Here is a 26736-nt window from a genome sequence, read left to right on the forward strand (position 1 = left end):
ATTTGCTGATGTGCAGGTATTTTAAAACATTGCATTACCTGATTAGAATCACAGGCGTACCCATCTTGTTTATGAAGATTTGGAGGACACTAAAAAAAATTAAGAATTTTTTTTAATCATGTGTACTGTAATAATACATCAAAGGATGACATATGGAATTTTTGCAGTTTTAAAAGACAACTGCACAACATATAAAGAGAGTAGATAACACAATTAGTGCAGGAATCTTTATAGCTACAAATACAAATGAAAAAATGAACATTTTGAGCCATGAAATACAAGGTTTGACCCTAACGTTCTGCATATTTCAAGTAGAAATTAAGGAGGTGAGGCAAAATAAAAAGCAAAACACGTGTTCAGTACAGTATATTTGGTAGCTAATACAAGGCCCATGTTTGCAATACTGCCACTGCATTCATTTCAGTTCCACTAAGACAGTTAGCAAGCACCTAGTTGTAGCCTACTGGTCTATCACTTACAGAGCTGTGGGTTGGTTTCTGGGTTGTTTGGTTGTTGGTTTTGGTTTTTTTCATGATGTTAATTGTCGTGTTCTCTTGGCATTAGAAACTTATTTGGTATGAACAAGTCATTAGGTCCAGAAGCCTCAGATTACTAAAGCTAGGAGGAGACCGTTCTCAAAAAGGAATCTGTGAAGATTTGGAAAGGGTACGTTGCTGCGATGTAGCATATTAGCCAATACTTTGAGAGCAGCCTTTCTAGCTTAAGAAAGCCCTTCTCCCTCCCAGTAAGAATGCTCCATCTACAGAATAAGATTTACAATAATATCTCAGCAATAGCTACTTTTCTATAAGAGTGGATGTCTCAGATGACAATATAAAAACAGGTTACTGTTAATTTATTGGCATCTAGAATTACAGCCAATGCCCAGAGATGTGTTATCTATCCTGAACCTTATTTCTTCAAAACTAAGAACTTAACACAGTAGATGACTGCAGCAGAGTTATGAAGTTCTTACATAACCTTGAAGCTAAATACTCAAGATTGAAAAGAAGCATATATCACCTAAAGCATCAAAGTTACTGTAAAAATTAAAGATATACAGAATATTGACTATTTAAAAGAACTCAGGTTAAAACAACTTTCTTGGTTGATGTTTATTCCTATTCTTTTGATTATTAGCCAAATGTTTTCAAGAGAAATGCACAAGATCCACAGCTTTAAAAATCATCATACATGTGCACACTCTTAAAAAACGTAATGCCTAATGAAAGTCATATGAGGAGCAGCTGAGGGAACTGGGGTTGTTTACCCTAAGGAAAGGTTGAGGGGAGACCTTATCGCTCTCTACAACTACCTGAAAGGAGGTTGTAGAGAGGTGGGGGTTGGTTTCATCTCCCAACAAGTGATAGGACAAGAGGAAATGGCCTCAAGTTGCACCATGGGAGGTTTAGGATGGATATTAGGAAAAATTTCTTCACCAAAAGGGTTATTGAGCATTGGAACAGGCTGCCCAGGGAAGTGGTTCAGTCACCATCCCTGGAGGTATTTAAAAGATATGTAGATATGGTGCTCAGGGACATAGTTTAGTGGTGGACTTGGCAGTGTCAGGTTAATGGTTGGACTTGATGATCTTAAGGGTCTTTTGCAACCTAAATGATTCCACAATTCAATTAGTTGTAATTTTCTACATTTATATTTTAAATTACTTTATTTCATAAAATCTTACTATAATTACCTTTGAATCCATTCACATTTGCAGTATATTCTTAGTACTTACGCTGCAGACCAGGCAAAGAGTAAAGAAGGATGTCTGACACAAATACTATACAGATACACAAAACCTGACAAGTTTTAAAAAATAAACAAAACTACATAAGTCATATTTTGAGTCCATTTAGATTAATTATTTTTTGAGCTTATGATAGTTTATTTATGTTTAAAAAATTTTGTTAGGATTAAAAAATAACCCCCCACAGTTATTTATGGGTATATGAGAGTGCAGTTTGTTAATCCAGATTTTCCTCTGAAATTGATATAAAATGAGCACAAACAAACATCAATAGTGTAAGCAGAAAAGGCTTCTGCATACATACCTGGCCAGAATCTCCAGTGCAGAACTCTGCAATATCACATTCATTCACTGCATATCGACAGTCATAACTTCGTGGGAAAAACTAGAAAATGAAGTATATAGTTCAGGACTAAGATTATGTGAAAGCAAAATTAAAGGTTCCCGTTTGGAATTACTCCTCATTTTAACACTCTGTAAACACTATACTCACACATTTGTCTTTTTTAGCTTGGCTAACAACAGAACACCACTATCTCAATAGTTATTTCAAAGCGTTGAAAAATATTTCTGCTGCTTAATATTTTAAAGCCTAAACTGAAGTATATAATACTTTGAAAATTTAGGTTTTTTTTTTCATTTCTGATACATTAACGCAAAAGGCATTCATGTAAACATGAATACATATAAAGGCAATAGATTGCACTGGATATTTGGGGCATAACTATATTATTGTCTGGAATAGCAGTCTTACTCTACTTAAGCTGTTCCTTTTCATTCTACATGAAACACACTTTAAACTATAACAGGCTGCACACAACTTCCATGGGCAACTGAAAAGAACAACAGATATACTGCAGCAATACTCACAAGACACGATGTATTACAGCAGGGTCCATCACTACAATGAGCTCCATTAGAAAGAGAGCACTTCTTACAACAGTCTGCATAGCATTCCTTAAGAAAATATTAAGCAACATTTTTAGTTTTCCATTTCAACTAAGTTTTTTCTTCACAATCTTTCCAACAAACTATTATGTACCAGCAGACAAAAGACTCAGTTCAGCATTGATGACCTGAAATTATTAGCTGGAAGAATCCTCTGCAACGCTCGAATACTAAAGGAAAGGGAAAACAGTGACATATATGCTATAGCAACAAGGGGATTCACACCTTCTGAAGCCTCTTCACAGGTGTGGAATAGCCTGTGCCAATGCATGCTGCTTAAATTGCATTCAATGCAGAAAAAAGACTATGAAAACTAATTATGGGTGTAATTATATTTAAATACTAGAACTAGGGCTCAGAGCTACAGGGCAGATTTTTGCAAAAAACATTCTTGGAATATGTCTACAACAGAGAAGAAAACAACATTTGACTTACGCTTTCCAAACACAGGCACCTATCTCCAAAGCACAGATAAGGAATCTACCACTCTAGGTACGCTATCCAGGAAAAGTAAAGGAGTGAGCACTGCTACAGGGCAATTCAAAAATTGCTGGGAAACAGCTACATCTTGTCATTAGTATGACAGGAACCCTGTTCTGAGGACACACTCTGTCTTTGCACTCATTCTCACTTGAAAAAATGTTTTAACACAGTCATTTAAGTTGTTCCCTAACAACAGGCAAAACAAATTAATTTCTACAACCCTTCCCCTTCCTTTACCAATCACAAATTTTATCTTAATAGTAAGACAGACCTCTGGAGTAATATATAACTTTACTTGCCATTCGGAAACCGCAATCACATTCTTCTCCTGCTTCTACATATCCATTTCCACACTCAGTGGTTTCAAAGAGCTGAAAGCAAAAAAGCGTTCCCCCCCCAAAAAAAAAGAGTAAGAATAAAACTAGTATCAAATGACTTTTCTGTCACACATAGCCCATCTCTGCAATGCTACAGAAACACACTCTCACAGAGAATATATATGCTGTGCCACTGCAATGGGGAAGGCTGCATGTTTTTCAAGTGATGCTAGTCTGAATTGTTAAGACATGAAAGGTGTACAGCTAAATCACTTGATTGCTAGCCCTCTTTAGGAGAATACTGATCTCAGAAAATTATGATAAACAGAGAGACAATAAAATAATTCTCAAGGGAATAACATCTGAACTTCATTCCAATTCTATGGACTCCACTTTCTCTGACAATTCCTTCAGGAAACCAGTCAGTAATATGATCTCTGGGACATTCTCAGGTATCCATACTTTCTCATGCAACTAGCTACTGTCTATTCCAGTGTAACATGTTTGTGCACAAAAATAATAAACATGAAGAAACACTGCCAAAAGGAAGTTCTATGTGCCTCATTATTAAGTTAGAATAACACAATCATATATAGATAGCGTTAAGCAGTTTCTGCTGGGACCAGTTATATACAATACAGATAGATTCTACACTGGTTTCACTTATTGTAATTTTGATTAGAGGTGATTTCAGTCTTGTCACAGAAATAATTTTGCAAAAACCTTGTCTGTTTTCAATATAATTGTGCATTAAAATCCTATAAGAACATCAGGAATCTCCAAATTAACCGGGATATTAGCAACAGAAACACATTCATCATTAGAACATGGTTGAAATGAGAATTTAAAAGTTAACAAGTTAAAATGAGAACAAATAAATCTACAGCTAAATGAGGGTGAAAGATGTGACTAAACATGTTCTTTCTGCATGGGCAGTACAGCTGTTGAGGATCATCAAGATATGGAACATATCACACGATACAAATTATTGATAAACTTGGATGGAGTTCTTCAGTACTTTAGGGTGGGGGGAGGACTCGTAATGCTTAATCAAAAATAAAGAAAACATTTTACTTTTGTTGCATAAACTATACAGGTAATCAATAGCACCTATAATTTTGGGTGCCAGAAGCAAAAGTATACTGCAGCAATACCCATATGTACTCTTCTTCACTAGCAATGTCGACGTGATTCAGAAAACGGAAATGTCTTTTTTTTTTTTCCCCTCTATAAGCCACTGTTACTACTATACTTCAGTGGAAACAGCAATATCTCTGATTTTGAAACTGAAATTCAGCTCTCCATCAAACAGACCTGGTTATCTGACCTGTAGCTCTTAAGAAAACAAAAAGGGGTCAACCAGAGGAATCCAAGAAAATAACACACACAAATTTTCTATGGCATTAATCAGGAGCCATCAAATATCCACATACATGTCAGAGCATAACTAAAAGGTTATAATTAAAAATGGCATCATGGTGACTGCTTAACACAACTCCATTTTATTTACCTAAAGATTAAACACCATTTTCTACCTTTCCTCCCAACCTCCAAATAATAGGTTTCAAAACACTGTATGATTTCCGCCCCTGCCCCAAAGTACTTTAACTTCAAAGCTGTGAAACACTGACACAAATAACATATGAAGATAATTCAACCATTCTGCTGGGAGTATTTTCGTGGAAGTAAACCAGATTTTAATTCTGTATACAGTCAATTTGACAATTTGTTCACATTACCTTGCTAGACAACCATCATCAAAAAATGAAGCTGTGTTTTTCTTTCTCCCTCCTTACTCTTTTCTGTAAGAATTCTTATATTCTTAGAATCATAGAATCAATAGATTGTCTAGGTTGGAAGAGACCCTTGGGATCATCGAGTCCAACCATCTACCCTACTCTACAAAGTTTTCGCCTACACCATATCCCCCAACACCACATCTAAATGTCTCTTAAACACATCCAGGGACGATGACTCAACCACCTCCCTGGGCAGCCTATTCCAATGCCCGACCACTCTTTCTGTGAAAAATTCTTCCCTAATGTTCAGTCTAAATCTATCCTGTTGGAGCTTGAAGCCATTCCCTCTTGTTCTGTCATTAATTACCTGTGAGAAGAGACCAGCACCAACCTCTCTACAGTGTCCATTCAAATAGTTGTAGAGAGTGATGAGGTCTCCCTGCAGCCTCCTCCTCCTCAAACTAAACAGTCCCAGCTCCTTCAACCACGCTTCATATGATTTGTTTACTAGGCCCTTCACCAGCTTCGTTGCCCTCCTCTGCCCTCACTCCAGCACCTCGATATCTCTCTTGTATTGAGGTGCCCAAAACTGGACACAATACTCGAGGTGTAGCCTCACCAGTGCTGAGTACAGGGGCACAATCACCTCCCTACTTCTGCTGGCCACACTATTTCTAATACAAGCCAGGATGCCGTTGGCTTTCTTGGCCACCTGGGCACACTGCTGGCTCATATTCAGCCGCTTGTCAATTAGAACCCTCAAGTCTCTTTCTGCCAGGCAGCTTTCCAGCCACACTTCCCCAAGCCTGTAGCGCTGCATGGGGTTATTGTGGCCCAAGTGCAGGACCTGGCACTTGCCCTTGTTGAAACTCATACCGTTGATGTTGGCCCAATGATCCAATCCAAGTCTCTCTGTAGAGCTTCCCTATCCTCCTGGGAATCAACACTCCTGCTTAACTTGGTGTCATCTGCAAACTTGCTGATGATACACCCTATGTCCTTATCGAGATCATCAATAAAAATGTTAAACAGAAATGGTCCCAACACTGAGCATTGAGGCACACCACTTGTGACCAGCCGCCAGCTGGATTTAAATCCATTGAGCACCACTCTTTGGGACCTTCCAGTCAGCCAGTGCTTATTCTATAAGCAAAGATTGCTACCCTGGGAAAAGATTAAAAAACACTCTAACAAGCAAAATTTTTTTTAGTTAATTGTGCAAGGTGGCGGCCTACCAAAGGATACAGCGCAGTAAACAGAACAGCCTAATAGTCTCATGTGGTATTAAATTCTACAAGGACAGCAAGTCTGACACCACGATTAAATAGTGTTAATACTTTGGATTGATCTTACTTTGCAAAAAGAGCCATGTGGAATATTTTTATACTACTTAGCTTTAGAAGGATGTGATGCTAATATTGCCTTAGAAAAAATTATGACCTTGGTAATTTTTTTAGGAAGAAAAACCCAACAGATGGTACAAGGAAACAAAGTATGCTAGATGTACATCTGAAACGAAATGAAGTTAATTTTGAGAACAACCACAAGCTGCTACTGTCTATATGAAGTAAGCTATTGATTTCTAATTCCTAGTATGGTAACTAACATTCTTTTTAACAACCTCAGGCAAAAAGTCCAAGAATTGAGTGTATGTGGAGCATGCACTATGACCTCACTTCCAGCTTAAGTAGTGCATTTATACTGAATGGGGATGTATCTAGCTGTGAAAAATCAACTGCAATATTTGTCATTATTTGAGCATGAAGAATTGATGGAAAACAAGTTTCATTTCTTTTAAGATTATTTTTAAACGTTATGGGAATGAACAGTCAGCTAATTACAAGCAACCTCAAGAAAATAAGTACACAGACATTTGAACAAACTTGAGAACAGAAGACTGTTAGTGAAATTAGTACATTTTCATTACAACGTTTAGCAGAGATGCTGACTACCAACATATTTATTACCTTTGTTGGCCTGTTGAAGAGACAGGCACCTCCCCCACGAAGCAAAAATTCTTTGTATTCTGCAATGCTGCATTTGGAGAATTTCCTGGAATGGTACACCCTAAAACGGCAAAGAATTAGCTGAGTAAATGCCTTGAAACACCAACAGTTACTGGAAGGGGGTGGAGGGGTCACAACATTTTTTTTAATACTGTAAATCCCAGTTTCTTACAACCACTGTGTCCAACAGTATGTCAGCTCAGTCTTATCCTCAAACAATAAAATCAGAACAAAAGAAAAAAATTTTAAACATTTTGCATGTTTATATTTCTATCGTATGGATCTACAGCATATGAAAGTATAGTCTTCTAATTTTCTTAATACTGTGAAACCAGATTATCATAGTATCTGCTATGCAGTCTCTTGATTGCATGCACAATCCAGTGTTTTCTTGGGTTTCTTTTCCCTTCAGCTTCAGTTCAAAACATGGATTACATTCCAGATCCCTGATTTCATGCCAGCATTTTAAAACTGTTCAATTCATCTGATCCTGTTAATAAGGTTAATTTTTAAAGTAAAATTCATTGTAGCCAAAAGAACAGCTGCATAGGGTCAGACTAAAATCCACTTTACTCAAATCACATCTCTGATTTTGGCCCTAATAATATGCCCAGGGAAGAGTAGAGAACAGAGCCTGTACTACTACTTGCAGAGTATTTTTCCAGCTTCCAACAATTTTCAGCTCAATGACTTTCTCAGGAAGCCTTGGTTTGTCTTATTTAATACAATTCTTTGCATTTTCTCCCATGAATTTGCCCAAAATCTTTTAGCATCTACAAGATGCTATAGCAAGATGTTTCACCGCTTAATTACAGACTGGTAGAAGAACAATTTCATCCTGTTTTTTGTGTCACCTATTTGCTAGTGTCGTTTCATGTCTCCCTAGTTCTTACACTGGAAAAAACAGTAATCATTTGCTATGTTGTTCATGATGTTACAGACTTCTCTCATATTTCCTCATTCCCATCTTTTTCCCAGCCTTATGAAAACATACTTTATTAGTCATTTCTCACACAGTAACTTCCTAAAACGTGAATAAGGGAATGAATTGCTGAAAATTGAAATCATTGATCTGTATGTTTGGTTGTTTCAACTGCTTCTAATTTTTCATTTATTAATACTAAAACACATGGACAAAACCCAATACATAAATATTTATGTCATAGTGTAAACCATGAACTCATTCCAGAGCCCTCAATTACTGATAGTTATGACATACCCTGTTTCCTCCATGATGCAACCACCCCAGGATTCAGTGCAGTCACACTCTTCTCAGACAAGACCAAAATATAACAGAAAAGGAAAGCAGTTATAAATAAGCTTACAATAAATATGAAGTACTCACTATAAAAATGGACCTTGACTAATTATACAAAGATTAGATGGTTGCTTGGCTGTACAGATTCTACCCCTAAAAAGGAAACCAGCCCAACTGAAGAGATACTAATATACCTAATATAAACGTGGTACTTCCAAATTACCATATATACACATTCTTAGACTCACCACAGTTTTAGGCAGTATAGAAAGCTAAAAATAGCCGGTATAGTTCTACCCTACATGCTCCCAAAACAGGAAGCATAAGGTTATGTGCAGTACGCAAGATACTGATGATTAAAATTTCACATTTCCTTGTCCCTAAAATGTGTATAGAACACCCTGAAGGAGAAGTGTTACTGGACAGGCCACGGTTTTTCCCTTTGGAATAGAATTAATAATGTGTGAATCAGCCAATCAAACATTCACTAGAAAAAGTAGTTGAGTGAAAATGGATTTACAGTTTACTTACAGCTATAGCATGTAAGTCACCAGTGACCAAATTCATAAAATAAAAACAAACGATCAACACCTTATGGTTGGTAAAACAGAAGTTATAAACTGCCCATAAAAATTATCTACCAAAGAATCAATATTTTTGAGAAGATTCTGTATTCTAGTTACTGCAGCAAATCCATACTGCTTCTACATAGAAAATATTCACAGATTATTTATATGGTTATTTCTGCTCTATCCAGGTTTTTCATTAATCTTTCCCTATAAAGAGTATTCAAATAAGGAAACTAGGCTATAATTTTACAACCCTCTATCTTACAGTTAAAAAAGATTCTTATTTCCAAATTATATGAACTCTGTTTTACCTGTAATCAAAAAACAATGATATAGAAAATATTTTAGCAATTTCCAAGTTTACCCAAGTCAGAAGCGATGCTTTACAAATTAATATTCCCTAGAATTTTCCACAGTTTCCTAACTCACAGATTTCGGAAGTGATTCCAAAATAAAGTGAGTGTTCACATTTTTAAAGACGAATCAAAGAGACAAAGTAGCCAAATTCCTTACAAGATGTGAGTGGAAAAACCCAAAAATTTTCTTTAGCCCCGAAAAGGGCTTTTGCAGCAGCTTTTGTACCTACACTCTACATGTGTTAAGGCCACGTCAGTCTAATCTTCTGGCTGTGAAGCAGCAAGATAATAAGTTGAGCAAATGTCATCCTGGACTAGGTTACAGCTTCTTACCATTTCTTCAATTATCAATCAAGTATTTTTGTATTTTAAGTCATCAATGATAGTTCTACAGGAATTACATATTTCATTATGATAGATAAGGAGTTCTGAGTTAAATTAATGGTAGGTTTACAATTATACCTTTGAATATAGGTTGTGAATCTAACCTCCTGACACAGGACATCACTGAGGTCATTGCGAAACGAGTGCTACACTGGTGGCTCGTATTTTGGTTAAACTCTGATTTTGGTGCATATATTTCCAAAAGCAGCAATTCTTGTTCTACAGTTACAGCAAGTTTGGTGTTTGTTTCAAATACTACAAATAAACAGTTTATATATTTAGCTAAGGAGGATAAAAGACGACTCCTTGTCCATGTACATACTCGGTTTCCTGGCAGCTGGCTCCCATTGTATTCCAAGGTTCTGAGCAAGACTTTGTGCCAGTTCCTGTGCCATGGCCAAAGGGAGACCATACTGCATTTCAACAGGAACACAATTAATAAAGAAAAAAAAAAAAAGAAAATGTAGGTTATTATAATGAACACTAAACCAGCTCATTCCAGCTTACCACATACCTACTACTTCAGTAATTCTGTACAGCCAATCACAATTCTGTGTGTACATAAGGAAAATAAACACAATGAAGTACGTAACAGAAAAAAATTTTCCTCTCAACCTGACAGAATCCCTGTCTGCTGGTTAACCTACAGAAAGGAGTGTGTTTGATATATTACATATATAGTTTTGTACAGTATGATTGACCCATGTTAAAACAGGAGATTTTCATTATTGATTTCACGCTGCACTGAGGAAAAAAAAACAATGATAAAAAAGAAAAATCAGTGCATAGGGACCAAATTTCTCTAGTTTTAATGTTAAAAAAAGTCAGTAAGAATTACATGCAAGAATTGCATCCGCACTGCAGAAGATCAAGCCTCTTATAGTAAGCAGACACAAAACGATGTTCAGTGCTGTGTTTCAAATGCTCCTGTGCAAGATTTTTGGGTCTAAATTTCTGTCAAATATACTAAAAGCCAATTTTAGATCTTATTATGAGAGTAATGCAGACAGGAAGAACACTTTTTAAAAAGAAAAGCACAGTGAACAGTAGTTTAATGATGATATAAGAAGGTTGGATGTGAGAATCCTAACTTTTTAATATGTAAGTTATCTTTAAAGCCCTGAATACTGAAACATCTACTAAGATACTAAATTCTAAGGTTATAATGCACAGTTTCTATTTTATTTCACTTTAGTCATGAAAAAAAAATTACCTCGTTCACTCCTACTCCTCTGGTCACAGAGCAAACCCCTCCAAAGTAACTTAAGCTGCTCCTTTTGTAATGAAATGTCACATTCCTTAGAAACAAATAAAAATAAAGAAAATATAACACATTGATATTGGGCACCAAGAATTTATTGAAAGATCACACTTTCACACGTACATTTGATACATTGCATGAACATTAATCCTCATCTAACATCAAAAGCAACTGCAAGTTTACAAAAAGAACACCGACACCGTAAGAGTCGATTAGACACCTTTGACAAAAATACTATTTTTATCTTGTAGAGTCAGAATCAATCCCAACCCACAAACAAACCAAGCAGAGGAAGCTAGAGTACCAGGTTCCTAAGAAAATACAATGACAACATTTCCTTTAAAGAGATAATATATTCCAATTTATAATCGGTCAAGAAGGAATTCTGTACTGAAATGTATCAGTGCTAAGAATTTTTTTCCTTATGCTCTTAATCCAAACCAATTCAAGCTCTAGTTTCAACTCCAAAGGACTGAGAAGTTTACCTAAGGGTAAAGTAATTTAATACTGGTCTTTATAACCCTGTCTCCTTTCATTTATGGTTAATCACTGAGGGGTGGTTCTGATACCACATGATTTTAATTAAATATTTTTTTATTTTTTTATAAACTCTTCAGCAAGTGACACAATACACGCATAAAAATAATAAAGAGTGCACATCATCAGCACTTTGCTTATCTTATGAAAAACACAAGCAGTGTTGTGTTGCAATGCCTGTATTAAGGCACCACAGCTATGACAGAGGCTGGAGTAAATTCTTCATCCCCTCTGCAGGAGATGAATGATAGGAGAATCACATGGAAGACATTTATCACTCCATCCTCATAGTATGTCGTGCTGCTGGGAGAAGGCTTAGGATCTTTATGCTGCACAGGGGAACACACTCTTCCTCCTCTTTGCTTACAACGCCAGGAAGTGTTGCTCAAGGTTGATGTGCCTAACAATGCAAGTGGAATTTACCTTCAAAATGCATTGTGTCTCAGAAAACAATTCATTACAGCTCTAAAGGAGTAGACCTTCCATTAACACATCATCACTGCAGTTACACATGTGAATAAATATAGTAACTGGAATGCTCTTGCAGCAACACATAATCCTGTCCAGCTCTGCCCTCTCCTGCTCTTTACTAGAAAGCAGTACATTACACACCTGATTAGCAAAATTAGGTGTCCTTAAGGGCTCATCAGAAGAGACTTCAAATATGTGACACTGTCTTCAGGTTGCAAAGACATTAAAATTTCATTATAGATATATATCAACATGACCATGCTATACAGTATGTGTTAAAAAATAGATTAAGCTTCCTAAGGAAGGCAGACGTTGATTGATGCAGTGACTACAAAGCAAAAAAAGTAAGCAAGAGACAGGTAGACAAAAGCAGTAGACAGAAGAGTATATAAAACTGTAATAGTCTAAACCATTGTATAATGGTACATACGAGAGCAGGTGCACAGCATCAGCATGCTGTTTGATGTAGTGCTGTCGATATTTGGAGAAATCATGAAGCATCTGCAGAGGGTCAGGGTGAATATTAATACGATCTTTGTCTGTCCAAGTTTCCACAGCAACAAGAACCACCCTGGTGTTCAGCTGCTCCTTGTATATCTGAGGGCAGAGACAGGACAGGCACAGGAGTAGAACACTGGGTCAAACATGCACAGTTAGCCAGTAAGAGTAAAGCGGAAGGACAAGAGGGATAAAGCAGGAGGGAAACATGTGAAACAGTTAGCTGGTAATGCCTTGGATTTCCTAAAAGTTAATATTCTGATCAACTTAAAATTTATGTTTTAGAGGACAAAAAAACCCCCATGTTGCTCTTGTTTTGAGCTACTCCCTTTTCTTTAAAATTCTCACGCCAAATAAGTTCACCACTGAGTTTTGCAGAAAACCTGTACAAAAATCAGCAAAGAAGAAACGTAAAGGCACACTGGGTGATCTCAAAGAAAAAGAAAAGAAAGATCTCGAAGACAAAGAATAGCCAAAGCCCATTCTTAAGTCAAGATTAAATAATTTCTCAGTTCTCCAACATATCCAAAATTTAATTCACATAATGCTTGATTTTCTTTTATAGTATGATCACTTTATGCTACTCAAGTAGTGTGAAAATGAAGAATATTAATTTTTTCTTTTGAATTTTAATGTCACTATAGCAATAGACAAGGAAACGACGATCAGGCCCTAATAAATACAAAACAGCTTTAGAATATCCATATTAACTTTGGGCATGATACTTGATCCTGAAATAAAACTGCTGCTCTCTTTAGTTTCAGGTCATAAAATGCCAAATTTTATTAACTAAGGTTATTCAGAACTTGCAGATCTACAAAAGATGCACTCCTTATCCACAATAGACAGTCTGCCCATCAAAAGTCTTACACAGAACACTTACTGATTGTACTTAATTATGATCTAAAAGCACTGGATAATTAATCTATTTGCTGCCTAATGCATAAAACACACAAAGGGCAAATTATTTGGTCACTTTCATGATGCATCATCTTAAATATATGCTTCTATTACCTTTTTTCCAAATTATACCTACAATACACAACATGAATTGCAAATATCCTCCTGCAGTTATGACAGATATTTATACTGAATAAACTAGCACTGACTAGCACACTAGTCTTTTGTATCAAGGCTGCATTGTCCTTAAAAATGCTAATGCATAATATTCAGCTTAGAAAAAATGGCAAAAAATATAGCAGCAAGAGAGAGCAACCAGCTAAGCTCAACTTTGTCCAAGAAAAAAGAATATTAATAATCTTCAATCTGAGGGAGACAGGCTGAGGACGTACACAGAAAATGGATAATGACATGAGAAAAATCAATAAAATTAAATCCCAGAAATTATATATTGGTGGATCAATAAAGATTTTACTTGTGTTTGCTGAGAGGAAAACTATTTCCTGAAGCAAATGGGAAGAGAACCTGGAAGCCTCTGAAAGCCAATATCCATTTTCCAATAATGTATCAGTAAGAAACACAGTCCACTCCCTGTGAACACAAGGGAATAACAAGGCAAGAATTCCTGCTCCTTTTCATGCTTTGTTTAAAGAAAAGGCATTAGGATGTCATTTTGCAAGATCTGTATGACGAGACTGAATTCTACACTAGAGGAAGTTGAATGTTTCTGTATACACACAGAAAGCAAGTAAGAATGGAAAAAAAGAAGGAATAGTCAGAGAAAGGGAAAACAGATTAAATAACTTTCGTTAAAATGCAGAAGAAACACAAAGAAACAATGATCAGATGAGGAAAAAAAATAAGATGCCACCTTTTCTTTGGGAATGCGCGATATAAATTGCAGAAATATTATTTCAATTATTAATATTTTTATCTGCTTGAGTAACTTTTCATCAGAATACTGTCATTTTCAAACCATTACACAAAATTATTCCAAAACATTTCCAGTATTTAATGTATTATAAATATAGTCTATATTTTCAATGTATGTACAGTACACAAAACACTTCATATGTAAGATATTAAGAACAAATATTTTATTGCTTCCTCTGAACTAAACAAACTGTTGACAATGTTTTGCACTGAATAATATCACACAGTTCTATTGGTATCATTGACATCACATGGAAAGGGGATTTTGAGTCAGAATTTTGCTAGCTGTTGTATTGATCACTACTACAAAATCTATCTAGTTTTCACTACAAATACAGTTCTGAAATGTGTGTAGTCACTGCAAGTATACCAAAAAGAGAGAAAAAAACCCCAAATTTTACTACAAATCTTACTTTTAGTTTATATGCTGTATGTGAAATTGTTCTAAATTTAGTCACAGATAAAAGTATGGTATCTGCGTCAGTGTCACCCATTTAGAATGTACTACAATGAGATTTTGTTGGGTTTTAAGCTATAAGTACAGATTTATAAAGGAGAATTTTTATTCACACTCTTCTTCTCCCAATAGATATATGCATCCTTTGTGAACTATACTCGCAGCTTCAACCACCTGTGGTTAGATTTGTTTCACAAATCTAAACTGGCTTAAATCTCATTCTTAAACAGTGACAGATACTGAAAGCTCCTTCAAGTTTGAAATCCCCCATGCCAATGGCAAACTGCGGCAGTTGCACGCTTTGAGAAAAATGCCAAGGATAATCTGGTGGTTTCTTACACATTCACCCCAGGCTATTCTTCTGCAGAGGAACTGGAAATGTGTTTTAAAATGTAATTTGTATAGCTGCTCATTTTTTTTATCCTGGTATCTGCTAATGTTAACTTTTTAAATACAGCACTAAACTGTAAACAAGTCAGTGATGCAGTTTTCAGAAGAAATGTTGATACTTACAGCATCTACAAGGTTTACCACAGACTTGGCAAAATTGTTTGTATATGCATTTGAAGATCGGTGCTTTTTGAACTAAAAAGAGAAGAAAAAGTAGAACACAGTGAAAAGTTAAATATTTATTACTAATTCTTTATCTTTACAGTAAGAAAAGAAAATCAGTATTTTAAGAAAGAGTAAGTGAAAAACTCAAGAAGCTTTTCAGATCACAGCCTATATCTCATATTCAAGAATTCCTGGAAGATAAAGGAAGCCATGTATGCTAGACAGCCTTTCACATCTATAAAAGGACCATTTAGCCACAAGAAGTATCATATTTAGAATCAGAGTTCAAATGTTCGAGACAAAATTACAGGTAAACATGAACATAAACATGAGCTCAAAATTGAGAGGAAGCTGTACCAATTAAAACTGTGCTTAACCTGATGAGTTAAATATCAGACTGTACTAGCCACATAACATGACTGTAATTATGAGACATGAAGATGAAGCATTTACCACTTTGGCCTGTGTACAGCTCTTTGCAAAGGCATAGTTTCTCTACTAGAGCACCAGACTTTTATGACAAGTAGCATTAGTTTTACCAAAAGGCAAAAAGGAAGAGGGAGTGCATGGTAAAAATAAATACGTGCTTGAATGTGGAAAGAGTTAAGCTGAGTATCTTAAGTCTTAACTTCAATTTTTTTCCATTTCTATAGACTTAGATGAGCTCTATCACAAGTTCTGCTTCCTAATTTCTGTGCATATCATTACAATTGTTTCATGTCTTTCCTCATCCTGTCCCACAAGTCCCCTGCATTCCAAGTCAAATTTTCCAAAGATGCTGCTATGATATCTGAACATGAATCCGTAACTTTCAAAAAACCGTAAAACTATAAACCAAAACTGCATTACACAATATGATTTGCAGGCAGGAAAAATAAGTCTTCAAAATTTCACAGAAAAGGAACAGAAAATTGTATAGAACAAAGAGGGTAAAAACCTCTTACTGATTTCAATTACTGGTTAAAAGCAACAAATCTCATCACCTCAGGAGCAAACATTAACAAGTTCCATAAAAGTGTCAGCTATTCCCACTCAAAACACAGTACCCCAAAAGAGGCCTTGAAACAAGAAGGTCTGACTCTTCTCTGAGCAACTGAGTAGCTACTCTCATCAAGTAAGTTAGATGATTAACTATCTTCCCAAATCAGAATTACAAAACAGACAAATCCTGTTTTCCAGATTATGCTTGGTGCAAAGGTGAGAGTAAAACTGGAAGACACATATGCTTATCTGTTTCTCAAATTGAAAGTCAGAAGACATACACACTATATTGTTAGATAACAAATTTTCCATCCCTTTAAATTCCAATTATTTTTACAAAAGCAATCTTGTTTTATATGGATGAAATGCCATAGAGATAACAAAAAGTTTTTCAAACTTAATGATGACACTCATTCGTTTGACTGCAGGAAGATAAATTTTTCACACATGCAGTTATTCACTGTTAAGTTCCACAATGCTTCAGCGCATCCACAGCAGGTTTTAATACCCAAAGATCCTACAACATAGGTTTGCAGAGACCCCCTCCCATATAACTATTCTCAAAACAAAGCACTTCCAGGTACAGTCCTAGTAGGCACTGAGGATGTACACTGAGCAGAGTATCCATATCACAGGTCCCTAGGGAACCATGATACTAGAACAAAATAACAGGGGAGGGGGAAAGGGTGGCTTTGGTTTTTTGTTTTGAGCCAATCCCAAACTTTCACAGAAGTGGGAAGGAAAAATAATATCCTTTGGAAAATGTTCTGGTTTTCATGAAAGTATTTAAATGCCATACAACATAATGTGTTTAAACACAGCTCCTAAACCAGAAATTACGCTAAGTCAGTAAAAAGAGAAACAACCTAATTAAATATGTTTAGCTGTGTCTTTAATGTTATAGGAAAGGAAAATTTTGTGAAAACACATAGTATTAACCACTTAACACAATGGCCAAAGAGGTTTAAGATACTTCTTCCACCACAGAACCTTCCTGCAGGAGAAATCTGCCCTCTACTGGTAAGCAGAAAACCTTAAAAGTACATGGAGCTCCTGGATTGGAAGGCTTTAACTTGTAATTGTGAACACTTCTTAAGTATATCCATTTTATTAATTGAAAAGAATTATTATCTGATTCTGAGTCACTGACAACTCTGAAGCAAAAAATCTTGAATGCTTGTGGTCTGAAGTTCTAACAAATAAAGCCTGAGAAGAGACAACAGTTAGTGTCTGTAACAACTGTAGTGAAGAGACAGCTGTCCTTTAAGCATGTCTATAATACAAGAGGCCAGAGGAAACAGCCATAGAAATACTATCTCTTCATAAGGAATACCAACCACAGACCTCAAACAAGACAACAAAAGGTCCATAACTTCAGTTACTGTGCCCTAGCCCTAAACAACTAACACGTGAACACAGAATAGTTTCCTACCAGGCAGCTTTACAAGTAAAAATAGTTAAAGAAATTCATGTCCTACTCTTTCCACTCATTTGAATTCCCCCCACATTGCTGAATTGACATAGATTAAATATAGGTTATTTTTACCCAGACTATTTCTATGATTTATTAAACAGATGAGGGAAGGTTGTGTTATCTGTCTATTCAGCACTGGAACAAGTACAAAATAGTGCATCCTGTCCTGATATCTGCTATTTCTGGCTCTTTAAAATCATCCTTCAGTGTTGACAAAAGAGCCCACAGCAACATAAAGTATTGGGAAAACATGCAGTAGAGTGAGAGGAGCTCCTACAGAAACTTAAAAGTTCGTTTTACTTGCACACAATATAAGCAGAAATTGTTTTATCAACAGAATTTGATTTAACAAAAAAGGTCTTGCTCACAGAGAGGCAAAGTCACACTAAGAGTTGATGATCCTTATTTGCCTCTTAGTCAATCAATAGCTGAGAAAACTGAGCAAAACAAGGGCCCAAAACAAGGCATAATCAAGTTGTTTTTAAGAGTAACTCACTGTTGGTTGCAGTATATTCTTTGTTACTAGAAAACTTTTAAACCTACACTAAGTATTTTTCCATAGCAGATATGCTCTAGTTAAAATGTAGATATTGAACTTAAATTTGTAGCGCTTTTCAAAAAGGGTCAATAAAATAGTTGTTTAGGTTTACAAAACTTATTACTCCCTAGGCCCCTCTGTCTTGATTTTTCACAAGGGTAACACAGGGAGACTTTGATAGCCTTATTTGACATAATTAGTGAAAGCAGTAACATCTAAATAACAAATGTCACTTGGTCTGATTTTTTTTCCAGTCATCCCTCAAGACGAAAAGGAAAAGAAAGAGGGGTGGGGCTTTTTCTTTTTTTTTTTTTTTATTTTTTTCATTCCTAAAATCAAATGACAAACACTTTCTGAATCAAACAAGCAACTTATCTTGCATTTCACTATAAATCCTGTTTAAAAGTGTGGAATAGCCAGGAAGAAGCATCAGATAGTTTTTTCTATATGCTTTGCTGCATTAAAATTTAAGTTAGTAAAACTAAACTGAAAGTAGCAAGTTCTGACCTCTTTCTTTATTACTTTAAGGATAGGATGCAATTTTAGAATGTTTAGTGTGTTTGTTCTGGACATAAAAGCTTTGCTGCTTTACTTTGTTGGTTATGGGCATATTGAATTATCCATATGATACCAAAGTCTTTCAGATGTATTTTGAATATATAATTGCTGTAGAAAATTGTAGGTAACATTGATCATTATTACGTCTTATGGCCTATACTGTGTCTTACAGTACAAATATTTAACAGCTGCTGATAAAATATTTGACTGAGGAGTAGCTGATGCAGCACAGTGCTTTATATCAACCTACAAATTATATTCAAAAGGAAGATTACCACTGAACTGATATACTTACCATTTTATGGTCATTGACTATCATGAGCTCCAGATACTTCATTTCTTCAAAGATACCACGAGATACCTGATGGATTAAAGAAATTCTTTGAGAAATCATGAAGATGTAGGGATTTTCAAAATTAACTGCAGCTGATTTAATAGGATTACCCATAAATATTACGTAGGGTGTGTAAACCTGTAAAAACTGTGTCAGAGGTTCAACTAGGGTAAATAATCATAGCTCCAGTAACTTAATGAATTATGATAGACACTGGCTGAGAATCTGACTCACAGAGTCTATTCTTTTTTGTGCAGCACAGATGCCACCACTGCTTCCCTATTCTCTTATTTTCACAAAGCAGAAAAATCTCAAACAATAAAAACTGTACAGTCTAATGTACTATTCATCACAGATTTAATGAGGAAGAAAGTTACTAATAACGATGTGTCCTCAAAAAATACGCTGTGGATTGCGCAACTCAGTGAAGAAATACAGATTAATTTTCTTTAACTAGTTGAGTCCCCTAACTGACACATATGCACGTGCAGATCATGAGGACTGTCCACTTCTGTTCTCTCAATAACTCAGTTCTGGGTGTCCTCATTTGGATTTTTAATTTAATCATGTTACTTAACCAGCCAAATGAAAATAAAGTCAGACATCTATAAAGTAGTAAGACTTCATTCAAAATTATTCTTTTTCCTCAAGCAGACTCAACACTTAAAATTCTAAACTCATTTTAACTACTAAATTTCCATTCAGTTGATATACAGTATTGCTGTCACTTTAGAAAGTTTATCCACTTTTCTCCAAGTGCACTATTTTTTAAAGAATAATATTCTTGTTTTATCATTGTATTATGTGACAATATTAAGCTACCAATGATATTTGCTTTCTAAAGTCTATGTTCTCTCAACATTAAATAATATGGAAATTAATGGGTTTGGTTTTATGAATGGTCTTAACTCAGGGTCACACTTCTACTCACTGCTCTCTTTCTTCTCTTTCTTCTCAGCCACTGCAGTTCAGACAGAAAGGGCCATTCAGAACTAGATTCAGTCTCTGTACAAATTACAATTTAAGAATTTCATGGCATTATTTTAAACTACTTAAGTAAACTGTCGAAACCAAAAGTAGATTAAGATCATCAAAATTAGAAGAACTTTGATATTGAAAAATTCATTTTTTAAAATACACAAAATGTAAAACATTACATATCAAAACTCAAGTAATTTAGACATCCAAAACTGGAATTAAACCACGCAAGGGGAAGTAAAAAGATTGTAACCTGGGCTTAGAATATATGTTTTCTTCCATCTTGTGCACTCAATAGTATTAGTATCACTGATTAAATTAAATGATCTGCAGAAGAAAATTAAATACAGGTCTTCATGGATGGAATTTTTTCAGCTACTTTTTGACAACTCTGAATTCCATTGCAATAATTGTGAAAAAAGTCAGGTTAGTATCTATTTTTTGAGGTTTTTCTAAATTATCAGCAATTTTAAACAGACTGTTAGCCTAATATTCAAATGCTTCAAGTTATATATACAATTATTTCCAATATTGAATAACTCATAACATAAACAAAAACATACCAAGGTCCTGCAACTGTTTGGAGGCCTGTGTTCCGTAAGTTCTTTGGATGATATGTGGCCTACTTTTACTTTCCTGATAAGAAAAATAAGTGATATTTTCTTGTAATTAAAAATGTCAAGTGAAAAGTGAGGCACTTCTTTCAGTATTTATCATTTTTATTATTCTTCCATAAAACACAAGCAACCATAGTACCAATTTGACATAATACTAATTTGAAGCAATCTATTTTCAATCCTGATCAAATCATGGAGCCTCTCTGCTGCAGCACATTCACTGCCCCACAAAACTGAAGTATCACAGATGTCTTTGAGATTACTTGAAAAAAGTCCTTTAAAAGCCTTAGTCTTAGAGAACACAGACCATTTATTCCAATAAATCAAATTAGAAGTATATATCTAGTTGAAATGTTCCAGAGATGAAAAGCAGCTATTACTATTTATGAAAAAATATATCTTTCTAATTGCTGCAAAATGCAAGAAACTAAATCAATACACTATCTTTAAGAGAATTATTTCACCCTGTCTTATTGGTGTATTCAACACTTAAAAAGGAGAAAACTTTTAATGCATATTTTCTTTAGAAGTCTGACATGCCCCAAATTATCACATTTTGGTATCTGCTCTAGAAAACAACTGTTTTTTCTTCTGTAACACCTCCTCTGCAGAGCCTGCCAAAACAAGCAATTCTTTTCAAAGGGCAGGATGCTACTGGTCTGTAGGTTCTCTAAGAAACACATAACACATTGAAGGAAAATACCACATATTTTTGCTGGTGTTTTTTTTGGGGGGCAGGGGGAAATAAAGTTTTATATAGTAGCAACTATAGTTAAGATTAATCAAGCTGAATAAACTACATGCTGAAGGCTTTGTTCAAGATACTTATGTAGTACAATCAAAAAATGAGTCTCTGGAAGCTCTCTGTAGCTGCATTATTTTCATCTTCAATAGTTTTGAGAAAAATATTCATCTCATCTGTCTTCTTATCATTTACAATTGCGCTTGAATCCTCAACAGAGTTGGCAGATGGGATCTCACTTTTCTAACTAGAACTTTTGCTCTACTTCCAAGTTTTACTGAAATATCACACTAAGAGGCAGATCCTGGTTTCCTTTGTCCACCCAAACAAGTAAACAGTTAAATCAAATTCTCCTCTGCCTACGGTATGGATACCATTGTATAAATATAATCTCCATGAATTTGCTGTGTCTATGCTGTCAATTTTCAGCCTTACAACTTTTATTAATATGTGCTACATCAAAATGCATTACATAGCTTAACACATGGCAATGTAATATTGCTCCTGAGGAGTCTAAGAAATCTTTTTGGATGTAACATTTTCCTGTGTCTCTACAGTTTCATTTACCGTCCAACAACTGACCATCCAAACGATACTGATTCCTCTGAATGTTGATCTAGTTTCCTTGAAAGTGTCAAGAGTCAAAGATTTTGCAGATCTTTCTTTGGACTGTTGAGTTCAGCTTTACAGTCAATAAAACATATCAGCTCTGCAGCATCATGTTATTTGTCATATACTGGTAAGTACTAGAGCAAGACAAGGTGACAGCTGTGATACAACATCTGGAATACATCCTACAGACCAAGTAGGGTACAAACCTTAAGAATTCTCTGTCTCAATGCTGCACAATCTTTTCACTGAAAATCACTCAAATCTTTGAACCATTCCAGAGGTAGAAATCTACCTGGTTTACTACTGTCTATGAAATTGAGTCACTTCTACTAACAGCTAAAGTTTTAAAAACAGCTGTATTATAATACTTAACATAAGTACAAAACCAATAATAGTTAGCCAGGTATTTGTGTAAATGCAGTCCTACATGCCGATGCAGCATAGTTATATATTTGAATATGCTGGATGAGAATAATTTAAGCTATACAGCGACCACTGACTTAACACGTATAAAGTGTAAAATAACCAGATATAATTGTCTATTTCATTAAGTTCTTTGTGGAAACATGGTGAGTTTGGAGCAATCTGATCCAACTATTTAGAGAGGGATGAATAAATGACTTCTAGAGATCCCTTCTATGAATTTCTAAGTCCTTTTGTTCAAGTACTAGAGCAAATTGATAAACACTTTTTGATAATCCATAACCACTTGCTATGGAAACAGTCTTATTAATCTACTCCCAACATCTAAATGATAAACAATAACTAGGAAAAGAAAGATTTAAGAAAGCAGAAAAAAATCTTAGGTAATTCATACTTGGACATTTCTTGCCTTAAATAAATTCCAATCAAGTCTTTTAAAAAACTTTTGTTTTTCATACAACTGAATGCGAGAGGTGACTTATTTATTGATTTGTTCTAATACCTTTATTTGCTATTCCTTGAGCACTCTCTTTCCCAAACCAAATAAATTAGATAAAAATAGACTTACTGCACTGTGGGTCAGTTCCAGTGGTTCTATCAAGTACAAGTAAGTACTATCTTCAAACATACCACTAGAACATGGAGAAAAAGAAGTGATATTTAGGAATACAGAGCAATTAATTTGACTCCAGAACAGGAGTTTTGACAAGAGAAGCCCAAACTTAGGGCTGAAAAACTGATCAATATTAAAATAAATTCTATGTATGTTCATTACTACCACATGTGGCTAAAGTTAAGATTAGTTTTTTTCTAAGAGGTGAGGCACATTTTAATGAACTAACACTGAATGTAATGGCAATGTAAGGATAAAGCACCAAAAAGGGTGAAGATTTGACTTTTGGAAAGAGGAAGTCCTAAGACATGCATTAGCATGCAGAATATAATCACCAGCTGAGTTGCACTTAACAGTAAGTGATCCTAGTAGGGACTAATTTCTTTCATTTTTTCCTTGTACAATCTACCAAAAAGATTTTGCTATTGGCTGACAGAATCATACATGAATACTGAACGTGCAAACCGCTAAAGTACAATTCTTGTTTATCCTTTACCATAATAAGTCATCTAGTGAAAAATTTGTTTGCGCTTACCATATTCAAAGGTTTCATGGGACAGCATCAAGAGACTTTAATCCCAATGATACTAAGAAAAATGCTAGCAGTTTGGCATAGCTGGTCCTGGCATTTCAAAGCATGTAAAATCTTTGGGCCTGTAGAATTTCAGTCTCTCACATATTAAGAGATAATATTCAAGAGTAAGAATTAGTTAATGGCCTTGTTTGAAAAATGACATCATGCACTTACTGAAGTCCATTACAAGTTGAAAGAGCAACTTTGGAATCCTCGATACCTCTGATATTTCCATGGTAGTAACAATGCTCTCCACCCTAATAAGGTTTAGAAACAAACAAACAATCACACACACAAAATTACCCTGATACAATGTTTTGCTTGAAACCAAGGCAAAAAAAGATCTAACACCTTGCATTAGGTAAAATTTCAGAGAAAGCAGTGATTGCTAAAGTAAATACCAATGACTAGCCCTAATTGCTTATAAGAGAAAAACTGTGCCCAGTGAAGACTAATTTACGTAAGTCTTCAAGCCATAACATGGGTTATTCTTTTGTTGAAGTACATCATTCTTTATCTTTTTTTAAGTGCATTTCTTTGCTGTAAACCGATTCTGTAAAAATGTTACGTAAAGCAGTTTATGTGAGCATCGAATTATATCTTGATGCCTTCCAGGTCCGTTAAAATTACAAGTGATAGTGTTCAGCAATCACATGGCATATATTTTGGCTTAGATCTGGATTCTACCAATTTTGTCTCACTGAAAATTTATCAATTAAAATGTTACATCATTAGACTGTAGGTAGCAATATCACTAATGATGAATGAGCCAGAAAGTGAATCCAGTTTAGCAACACTAAAGCGTGCAGTTGCGTTTTTACTGTACATATCAAAAGGCTACTAAAAGTCAACTCTTGATTTTAACTGCATAAAATTCCAAATAGATGCAAAACCCAAATGATTCAAAAAACAGCGGGATTTTTGTGTTTCTCTAAGGAAGTCAGCAATCATGTTTTCTACAAGGTCTTGCCTTTTATTTAAAAAACAACATTTAAATTACCTACAAATGTGTTTAGATGTTAGAGACTTTACAAAAAAACCCCAAATTAGGCAAACTACAACCAAAACTGTGATCCAAAACCTCAGTTCTCAAAGACCCTAATGATATGAAGTAAGGGAGACCCTGCTGGATGCTGCAATGCAAGATTTGAACAGTCAACTGATGCAGGGATTAGGTTGAATAGAATTAGTGCAAAATGTGCTACCAAATGGGCGTACAGTGAGACCCTATATATAGTCTTCCACTTCTCCAGAAGAACATAAGGGAAGTTGCAGAATGTGTATATATTGGTGCGGGGGGAACAGGACCAAGCAGGAGACCAAAATATCACAGGGAAGAATTAGTACATACTTAAAATCTTAAAGTTCTGATCCAGAAAAGCCTTGCTTAGATGCCAAGTAAACTCTAGTGAATGCTACGCGCTTTCCTCTGAATTAAAAGTGCAGGTTCCCTGGACCTGCCTGGTTTTCGTCATAGAATGAGATAAGTTGAGATCTCCTCTCCTGAAGCAATTAAGCTGTCTAAGCTCTCTTTAAAGTGGGCAGAGAACTTCAAGCACGCTCAGAACACACCTAAGACAGAGTGACAAGACGAAGTCTCACAAAACAGAATTGCAGTGGTTTTCTTTTCAAATTATTTTTAAAGTCTATCAACAACAATCCCAGCTAAACTAAAAAGTATTCTCAAAAAGTTTTATTAAAAACCCTTAAGTGTGGTTGGGTCTCACACACTGTTTGAAAAACGCACCATTCATCATCAAAATATTCTTAATTCTGGTGTCACATCATGTGAATTCCAACAAGCATATTGGACCCATTCCTTCTGTAATTATTATAACTCAAGGAATGTAAAATGTAAAATTCTCTTTGTTTAAGTATGCACAGCATTATTGCCATTTTGCATCTTATTTAATGAGTTATTCAGTTTCTGAAAGAAATTCCTAACAGACTATTGTGCATAATTAAATCAAAGTACTACACAGAAAGCAATCACTACATATTTACCTTTCCATCAGTGAGAATGCATAAGCCATGCTTTTTTAGCAACTGAATCATGATTATCTCTCTCACATGAGTAGCTTTTCAAGAATTTTTTTTAAAAGACAGTCATCCAAGTAAAGAAATTGCTGTTTGTTCTTCAGTGTTTTCACTCTTGTAATAAATTATCCCTTTATGGAAAATACAATACTTTTCATCAAGATCTCGCTTCTTTACATCCACATCAGGAAACAAAACAATCTTATAGTTAATCACATAAGGTCTAAAAAGGATTAGAAGATACTGCAAAAGACCGGGATACCGTTCTTATTTGATCTTCTACACAAATTGTGTGTATATTTTCTGAACTTATAATGAAGCCTTTTACAGATTAACGTGACCTCAGAAGCTCTATTACTGTTTCTAAATAAATCGATTCAGAAAACATCCCCTAGGAAGTTTGGATCAAGTTACTGCAGCAGGCAAAGCTAGCCCATTTGCTGAGTCTCAAGTTCTAATATAATTTTCCAGTCAGATTCATGATTCAGCAACCGCAGTGCTCAATGATAGCACTGCAGCTGACAATTGCATGAGATTGTCTAAATGCCAGAGGGAATTGTTTTCTTGCATCATTTAGCATTTTTGCCTATTCTGCAAAGTACTGAGTCTTAATGAAACAACTTCCTCAGTATGTCACGTGAAACTATTTTTCTTCTTCAGTGGAGGAAAACAAAACACTATATTGCAATAATTTTATTGCAATGTAATTGTTTAATTTTGCCCTGACCTGCAATATAGTTTTGTTTGAGATCCTCTATAACAAGGGCAAAATAATAAACTAGACACCTAATAACTGGACAAACAACAGTCCCAACTTCTGAAGGCATAAATGC

General features: G+C 35.2%; 1 protein-coding gene across 1 annotated transcript in view; it reads right to left on the minus strand.

Moving 5' to 3' along the window:
• ADAM23 (ADAM metallopeptidase domain 23) overlaps positions 1-26736 on the minus strand; it is a 116167-nt gene that overhangs the window by 22854 nt on the left and 66577 nt on the right. Inside the window, exons 9-23 of the mRNA XM_009890250.1 lie at positions 24041-24123; positions 23248-23311; positions 20849-20921; positions 20239-20312; positions 19269-19334; positions 15381-15452; positions 12510-12676; positions 11024-11108; positions 10133-10223; positions 8463-8511; positions 7205-7304; positions 3481-3552; positions 2621-2707; positions 2055-2135; positions 39-89 (exon numbers count right to left, since the gene is read on the minus strand). Of these exons, the coding sequence (XP_009888552.1) occupies positions 39-89; positions 2055-2135; positions 2621-2707; positions 3481-3552; positions 7205-7304; positions 8463-8511; positions 10133-10223; positions 11024-11108; positions 12510-12676; positions 15381-15452; positions 19269-19334; positions 20239-20312; positions 20849-20921; positions 23248-23311; positions 24041-24123 (1215 nt within the window). The remainder of the gene's footprint in view (positions 1-38; positions 90-2054; positions 2136-2620; positions 2708-3480; positions 3553-7204; positions 7305-8462; positions 8512-10132; positions 10224-11023; positions 11109-12509; positions 12677-15380; positions 15453-19268; positions 19335-20238; positions 20313-20848; positions 20922-23247; positions 23312-24040; positions 24124-26736) is intronic.

This window comes from Charadrius vociferus, unplaced genomic scaffold (genome assembly GCF_000708025.1).
Source record: "Charadrius vociferus isolate BGI_N301 unplaced genomic scaffold, ASM70802v2 scaffold147, whole genome shotgun sequence".
Taxonomy (NCBI): Eukaryota; Metazoa; Chordata; class Aves; order Charadriiformes; family Charadriidae; genus Charadrius; species Charadrius vociferus.